The sequence below is a fragment of the Zingiber officinale genome, chromosome 10B (assembly GCF_018446385.1).
Source record: "Zingiber officinale cultivar Zhangliang chromosome 10B, Zo_v1.1, whole genome shotgun sequence".
NCBI classification, from domain to species: Eukaryota; Viridiplantae; Streptophyta; class Magnoliopsida; order Zingiberales; family Zingiberaceae; genus Zingiber; species Zingiber officinale.
In genome coordinates, this window is record NC_056005.1 from 5,213,820 (window position 1) to 5,222,610 (window position 8,791).

At 39.7% G+C, this 8,791-nt stretch overlaps 1 protein-coding gene across 1 annotated transcript; it reads right to left on the minus strand.

The window, feature by feature from the left end:
* Positions 1-231: 231 nt before the first annotated feature.
* Positions 232-2,305, minus strand: LOC122029909 (transcription factor bHLH18-like). Its single transcript, XM_042589050.1, has 5 exons — positions 2,142-2,305; positions 1,879-1,955; positions 1,305-1,799; positions 838-1,215; positions 232-761 (listed from the first exon to the last, which is right to left on the minus strand). The coding sequence occupies exons 2-5, from the start codon at positions 1,912-1,914 to the stop codon at positions 687-689; spliced, it is 984 nt and encodes a 327-aa protein (XP_042444984.1). The 5' UTR covers positions 1,915-1,955; positions 2,142-2,305; the 3' UTR covers positions 232-686.
* Between the last annotated feature and the right edge of the window lie 6,486 nt (positions 2,306-8,791).

Genomic DNA, 8,791 nt, shown 5'->3' on the forward strand with positions numbered 1-8,791 from the left:
AATATTTCTAAGCATCAACCACCACGTTATTATGATAGATTCTTGATAAGATCCTCCAATCGCATCGCACATGATAACCAACATTTAGTGGCTGTCTTTCTCAGAAACAAGAACTTACTTTATTGCTCAAATCGTGAACTATCAGAAATACATTGCTGCTGCTTACACACAGAAAAGATGCAAATAGGATTCGAGATCCTAGAAAAAGAACCACCCTTTTTTTCCTAAACAAGGAACAACCCCAAGTAATCACCAACTTTTTTTCCACATGGAAGCTTTTTGGAAACAAAGATGATAAGAAGATAGGAAGCAAGTAGTTCTTGGTAAAGTCAACCACATCAAGCAAAGGGCTAATTGAAAGGGGAGAAAGAAGAGTTGTATTTTAGCAAAATCAAACTCCCCGAGGAAGCCCTCGAAAAGATGGTAGAAAACATGGAGCGAGGTAGAATTATACAAGCAATTGGTATGTCTTGTTCCTCACAAACATGGTCAACAAAATTGATCATGCAAAAATTGGACAAGACAGTAAAAAACAGAGGAGGGGAAACAGATGAAACCAGAAAAGCTCAGGCAACAAAAGTGGTGATCTTTGAGGTAAACGAGGGGATGCCCTTGTTTGAAGAAAGAGCTTTAAAAAGACTAACGAACCTAATTCAGAATATAAAAGAGTTTATGCCATTTTTTTTTCATGTATTCTTCCTGAAAGCAGCACCCAGCTTCTTCACTAGATCATTTACTGTCATATCAAATCCTTCTTCAGTCTGTAAATTAAATAATGTTCACGATAATTTACTGATTAGGAGAGATGAATTGTTAGAAGATTCATAATGATCTTACCTGAGCCATTATAGTGATATCAAGGGAAGAACCAACAAACGGAATCACACTGGTGCTGAGGACAGAGAGGTGGAACTTCTCGACCTCAGAGAGTGCCTTCACGAGCACGCCTTTGCCATTCTCGCAGTGAATTTTGATGAGGATGGACTTTTCAGACATCTTTGCTTCGATCTCTGGGAGAGACTCACCGAGTTCCTGTTGGCCAACAAAGTTCTCATCGCAGGAGGAGCTGCCATCATCTGCACAGAGCTGAGATTTTTTCACGAGGACTGCAGACTCAACTGTTCTCCTTGCCGATTGCTCTTCCAGGACCTTCACCTTTTCTTCCAGTTGTTTCAGATACTTGATTGCATCGCCAAGAACAGAAGCCTTGTCCATCTAGAAAAGCAAGTCAAAAAAAAAAATAGAGAAAATTTGCACCGATTCATCTCTCGGCAAAGAAATTGAAGTCTGAATCCACAAGCTACCTTCTTTAGGCCTGGCACAATGGTAGACAAAGCTATGAACCTCTGGCTGAGCTTCTCCCTTCTCTTCCTTTCAGCGATAATGTGTTCCTTATTGTCATAGGTTGATCTACTCCTGACATGGGAACCCTTGCTCGCTTGCCCAACCATGGCATCGTAACTCCTCTTGGATCCAACCATAGCAACCACCTCCTTCTTTGGCTTCACCACTCCCACAAGGCTCCCATAAAGGTTCTTCTGTTCGCAGGGCGATTCTGGGTTGCCGAAGGTGAGGATGCTTGGGGACGAGTTCTGCTCTGTGGTGCAAGAACTCAAGCTAGTGGTCTTGAGAGCTTTCTTGGGACTCTCGGTGCTGATCGGAGCTTGGTCAGCGGTGAATGAGTTGTAGCTCTCTGAGGAGATGGACTGTCGGAAGTCCTGTCCTATAGCTGCTGCAATTTCGTCAGCTGTGAGCTGATCTATTACTCTCCAATGATCAAAGAAGCTGCCTTCCATTCCCTATCAATAGTAGCGAAGTATCTTAGATTTTCTTAATCCTCTAATATTTCTTCAAACGCCTTGAAATTTATCTACTCACCATGTCAGAATACCATGCTGCAGTTTGTGTGTCCATGCTGATCGGGCTGTCCTCTTGATAAAAGATAGGTGTGAAACCTGATTCAAGAATCATCGCCAACTTCTCAGATTACAAACAAAAGTTTCCCAGAAGTGAAGCATTTTAATCAAAGAGAATAAAAAACCATAGATCTAACCAAATAACATCATCTGATTAGAGATTGAAAACTTGTGGTAGAACTACGGAAGCCAAAGACCAATCAAGGCAGAAACGAGAATACCAACCTGCAGCAGAAGGTCAAGGCTCTTCCTTTTTCCTCTGAAACAAGGGCACCGGCCCGTCTATTATATACTATCTGGAACAACTTCTACTTCGCGTGGAATTTACTTCAATACTTACCGGTAGCCTTGAGAATTCTCCTATTCATACTTCCATTCCCACCTACTTTATAATTTTTTTCATCTTGGCAAAGACTTAAATGGGAGCGCAGTAATGCTAACAGGTAGGTCGTTTCTGGTGCAGATCATAAAATGGATTTGATGATCCAATGATGGATTTGTGAAGTCATCCCAACATATTAAAAAAGCAATTCTATAATTTTCAGCATGGGCAACTGAGCAACCAGTATTTTATCACGTGGAGCTCAGGAATATCTCAGACGAATTATAGCCCCGAAATGATTGGTTCCTTCCATCATTTTCAGACACTGTTAATGAGACCTTACTTATAATTATCAAACTGTGTTATATGTTAGGCTTAATTTGTGCAATTTTCTAAATTGTACCTTCACACCTAAAACATAGATGCCAACCAACTGATACCCTGGAAACAGGGTGGGATTAAAATCCTAGGATTCCAAGTATTATTTGCGAAGAAAAATTTTCCATTCAAAATCCAAACTCACTTTAATTTCCAACCACTGTGCTAAGCATTTAAGCATGCATGTGCCTATGCCAAAGCTTCGTTGGTCAGAGAAAGTTTATTGATTTTTAAGATTTTAGAGCTCGATGAAGGAATGATTTTAGATGCCAACAAACGGTACTAAACGCTAGTAATTTATGGATTAGAGACAAACTATGCATCCAATGATGGAGCGACTGGTTATTAGTGATTTAAATGGACAGATCAGTACGGGTTTCATGGAGGAATGATTTAATGAGCTGCACCCAGTGGCCACCAAACCGCCTCATGAAACTATCGATAAGATAAGAATAACTGGGCAAAGCAATTATCTTCTGCCTTATGATAATAATTAATATTACTCCCACCAATTGGACGAGGGATGGCGTGTTGAAATCCAAGGTCGAGGATCTGGTGCGACTTTACAACGCTATAGAACATGATGGGGATTTCAGTCAAAGTGGCGAGGTTGGGCGCTTTTGTTTCATATTCACTAGTCAATTAAGTCACAGTGAAAAGTTTACAAGACATAGAGTTTCATTCTAGGATTGAAAATTTCCTACTGATCCGGTGGTAAGGACATGAGATTCTCATTGACGGAAGATCAATGATACATGGAGGTCAAAGGTCAAGAGATTCAACCCCGAAATTCGACCAATCAGACGAAGCATGTCGACCGGCCGTGAATCCCCCCGTCGAATGAAAGACAACCCGACTAAGGGTCGGATTTCCGATGCTCAAGGTAAGAAGGTTTCAAGGTCGAGCGGGCTGTCCGTTCGGCCGGGACACAAGGCAACAGACAGGCAAGAGCAATCTCATTCGAGCATATGACCGGGAGTCCTCCCGGTCGAACCGATACCTATAACCGGCGATAGAAGTGATATGTCTGCCAAGCGACCGAACCGCTAGGCCCAGGAACAGACAGGGAATGCAAGAGGACAAAGGAGACTGGGAATAACATCATCCTCGAGACATCTGCCGTCGACAAGTAGTAGAGTTGGCGGCTGAGCCGTACACAGGATTATACGGTGGAAGCTTCCACCGTCACATCCGGGATATGCTCGGATGATTGCGGAATGACGTCAGAGATATTTTTCTGACACGGGCTCGTTAAGGTATGTTTGGGGAAACGTGCACACATCGAGAAGCATACCCGCGCCTCCCCGGGATCCTATATAAGGACCCCTAGATGTCGACGAAGGTATGCGCGATCTCACTGTAGTCACAGTTACGCTGTCTCTCTCATTTCTCGTCGCCTGACTTGAGTGTCGGAGGGCCGTCGCCGGGAAATCTCTCCCGGCTCGGTTTCTTTGCAGGTTCGCTGAAGATCTATATCAGCAGTCGGAGACAGCAGAGCATGCCACGTTCCGAGCATCCGTCGACTTAACGCTCGGACATGATCACCTACCATCCTTGAAAATCATGGAAATGCAGTTTATTCTTTATTTCTCTTTATCGGTGCGAAAAACTTGAAACCAAGTTGTGATTCGTTGACTTGTACATTGACATTTTAAGCCACGACAAATTGAGCAAGGCACTTTTTCTTATGCGTACAAATTCAAGGATTTAAAAATGGTTGTCCAAGTCGACGTATAAAACGAGTTTAAGCGAAAACCGCGCAGGTCATATAAAATTGCAAATTGAACGCAAAGAACGCAGGGTGCTTTATGAAAACAGGGTTTGACTTTGAAAAACTATCTCTGCCTGTTATTCTTCCTACCGACTGAAGACTTTGGCTGTGCCTAATTTCAATAAAACGAAGTATTTAGGTAATTCAATTCTTAAACCAACTAATTGTCCTCAAATTAACAGAAAGAGATCCTTAATCCAAAACAAAATGCAGACGCGAGTTGTTTTGACTTCAAATAAACACGTACCGACATTCTCCGGTAATATTTGGCGATCTAGCACAGGGCAAAATTCACATGTCAAAAAAAGGGAAGAAGCGATGAATAGAGGAAGACAGATTTGTCCCATTTCTTAGGAATGGGCCTAATGTCACCAAATCAAGATCTCACCTAAAGATCCTTTAATATTTTAATGATTCGTTGATGCTAACATGCATGTTTTTGATGACGGGATGGCGCATATAATTATGTTAGTGCAGTCAATACTAATAATCAAATTTAAATTTTGATAAATAATAAAAAAATTAAAGTTAAATAATATGTTATATAATATTTATCAAGTAGGTAGAGTAAAAGACTTTATGAATTTGAAAGACCTGACATCAAGTTGGAGTCCAGTTAAATCAGGAGAACATAATAGCTCGTAGAAAGCCTACATAGATCAAAAGATGATCGCATATTTGACAGGAAGTCCAATTTGACATGTAGAGCCTGATAATTGGCTGAAATCTAAATAAGACATCTAGTAGGAAGACCTGGTGGGTCGACGACAAATCAAGTGATTATGGTAAGTAAGGTAAGTCATTGGAGGAGAAAGATCCAGTGGGACTATAGGTCAGAGTGCTAACTTTATACATCTCCAACTTAGATCTATTTTAAAAATTTATCCAATTCATAAATTAATTTATACATCTGTGCTAACTTTATTTTCTAGGAAATTTTGTTATTTAGACTAACACTTTCTTGCAGGAGTTAAATGTAAAAAATCAACTTCGGATGAACAATGATCGAGACACCTTGAGTAATGGAGGACGCCCCAAGTGAAGGCTTAGAGGTACCTTGGGTGAGTGGAGGCGCCCTAAGCAGATAAGTGTTGAGGATAAAACTTCAAGTGCTAGAGGCACTTGAGTTAATGGAGGCGCCTTGGGTCAGAGTATTGGAGGTGCCCTTAGTAGAATGGAGGTGCCTCCAAGTGGATAGAGGCCAAAGTTCACGAATAGAATTCACTCGAATGAAGGTGCCCTGAAGATATTGGAGGCCCCTCCAATATCCTTTAAAAGGAGAATTCAACCAGTGCATTCAATACAACTTTTGTACGAACTTCTTCAATCATTCTGGTGCATCGTTCTCTTGCTACGACTCTGCTATGACTTTACTATGCCCAAGTGTTGTAGTCAGAACAACACCAACCTCAAGCTATGATCTTCAATCTACTGTTGGTAATGATTTAAGTTAATTTTTTATTACATTAGAAAGTGTAGGTTGTTACACTTTCTTTATCTGTATTTCATTTTACGATTGTTAGTGCATTGCCCAATTGATACGGTCGAATGGATCATGAGTCTTGGAGTGAGAGTTGTCGAAGGCTTCGAATCAAATAAAACCAACTATGTTCTGATTCCTCTGTTCTTTTTCTTATACAATTTTTTCGCTACGCATTGATTTTCAAACCGAAAAAAAAGTTTATGTAAAAATGTGATACACCTCTCTTCTCACGTTCTATATGATCCTACAAATTCACACAATGGCGTTGCCACATATAAGTCGTGAATCTATTCTCAATTGGTATGGAATGCCCCACTAATTGACTCACCCCTGCATGTGTTATTGTTATCGGACAAAGCTCCATGATTTATCCCCTTTTAGAAAGTATGGGGTCATCTTGAAGGGGCCACTGATGATTTCACTTTTTGCGACACGGATACTCCAAATTGAGATATAGAAATATTGTAACGACCCGGCCCCTCGGCCCCTTGGGCGGCTCAACTGGTGACCCCTTATGTCGTTGACCGACGACCCTCGACCGTGTCGTTACTCACTAGGTCTTCCCATCCCTAGCCAGTGGATTTTTGCCTTCCCCAGGATTCGAACTTTAGACCTCCAGGCTAAGTACTAGAGTTTATGAATCCCGGTAGCCAAGTGAGTGGCGCTCACTTGACTACCATGATTCATAAACTCTAGTACTTAGCCTGGAGGTCTAGAGTTCGAATCCTGGGGAAGGCAAAAATCCACTAGCCAGGGGTAGAAAGATCTAGTGAGTAACGGCACGGCCGAGGGTCGGCGGTCGACGACATGAAAAGTCACCAAATGGACCGCCAAATGGGCCGAAGGGTCGGGTCGTTACAAATATTGACTCTGTCTTGAGGCCTAAAAAAAAAAATTCTAAAGTTGCTCATTAAACAACATTGGCTAGGTATGACAATGATACTTCCAGTGGTGTTGCCACCTATAAGTCTAAGATCAATTTCCAGTAACGGAATGCTTTGACCCCTTTAATATCTCCCGTGGTGATTTGTTGTGTCTAAAATGATTCGTATATCTCCATAATATTGTCCACTTTATACCTAAGTATTCATAGTTTTATTTTTGGATTTTATCCAAAAAGTCTCATACTAATAGAGATATCTTGATCTTTTTAAGTTCATGATCTTTTTTATACATTTTCAATATGAGATTTTGATTATATTCCTACCAACCCTCTTATAATAAGTATGAGGCCATCTTAGAGGGTTCATCAAGAAATGATTTCACCTTTTACCATACAACTAATTCAAATTGAGATATGAAAATATTGACCCGACTCAAAGCCTAAAATAAAAATCTGAAGTTGCTCATTAAACAACACTGGCCAGGTATGATGATGATGCTTCACATTTACAACTTGTTAATTTTTTTTTCATCTTTTGCTAAGAATCGGCAGAGCAATCATATCGTTTAATTCGTCTTCCAAAACTTAAATAATTAGTATATCAAGTTAGCCATTAGCTGTCATTGACTGTGTTTTTAATCAGAAACCATAGGTTTACAAATTAGAATTATTTATTGAAGGTATAATATTGTTTACATAATTAATTCTGGGGCAGTTTATAGCGTTTAGAAGTGTATACATACAACTTTCAAGCTAGTTGTTAATGATAAGAAAGTTCAATCAAAATCATGAATGTTCATTAACTTCATGCGTCAGAATATTTTTGTGAAGGTGGCCTTTGCATTATTGGAGACGAATTTTAGCATAAAACTTTCTTTTAATTATAAGTCTTTAATTCATAAGTTAAGAAATCTTTCGTGCACTCCATCCCTGCAAACTGCTGCTCACATTTGAATGCTACAATGAAATATAACATTTAATGGCATGTAATTTCAATTCTTAATTGTTGCATACAATTCTATGACCATTTCCTCCGTCTTTAATTCTTAATTGAGCGCATAATAAATTAAACAAAGTAGTTTGACTAACAATATTTTACTTAACAGAAAAACAGCTTCTAGAAGAGCATAATAATTAACAAGGCAAGATAAGATAGATTAGTTTGCCACTAAATATTGCATCAATGCTGTGTTTGTTTTAGTTTCAAAGTCCAACTGTAGCAGCAATTTGCTATTACTTACATTTTGAGAAAAAATATTCAACTTTTTATTCGGATAAACTTGCTGAGTTGCTGTCTCTTGTACTTCAAATGACAAATAAAAATAAATAAATAAATTGAAACCTATGTTGGGAATTCCAAGATAACATATCATCGCCTTCAAATATATAGGTATATGTTAATTAAGCACTTAACGATGTACTAATTGTATAATGGGATTAAGAGTACCCTCTAACACATTATTAGAGATTACTCTAAGACAAGTGTGATCACGGAAGACCTCGAGATGCATTTGCCAGCTAATGGTTGATATTGTTCACATGGATCGCCTCGTAATGATGGTTTTATTAACGCTTGCTAGTTGCTTAGCAAATGTACGCAAGATTCTGATCTTTGAATAAGCCATGGAGTTGAGATTATTTAATCAAAGTTCTTTAGAACAAGTTGATATGTATGCTTCTGGTTCGAAGGAGTACACTCTTGGTCACGTCTAAACTCAGCCGAGGGTTCGGGGTTTGGGCTAAAGAGCACCGTCAATATGATCCAGAGGTTGGACCTGACTTACTGCAAGTGTCAAGTGCATTCAGTTGCGTCACCTCGATTGGAATTGAATTCATGAGTGTGTCACCTCGATTTATACTCCATTAGATTTAATGGCGGCCTACATGGATATATACTTTAATGGTCGGTGTGGCCTATGACAAGGTGATCCAGTTGCTCCTTTATTATTCGGACTATGTTTCGGGGTATTCTTGTGGCATTTGAAGGTAGCGTTGAAACAAGTAGGTTTTTATTTCCATCCTGTGTGTAAAGAGACTC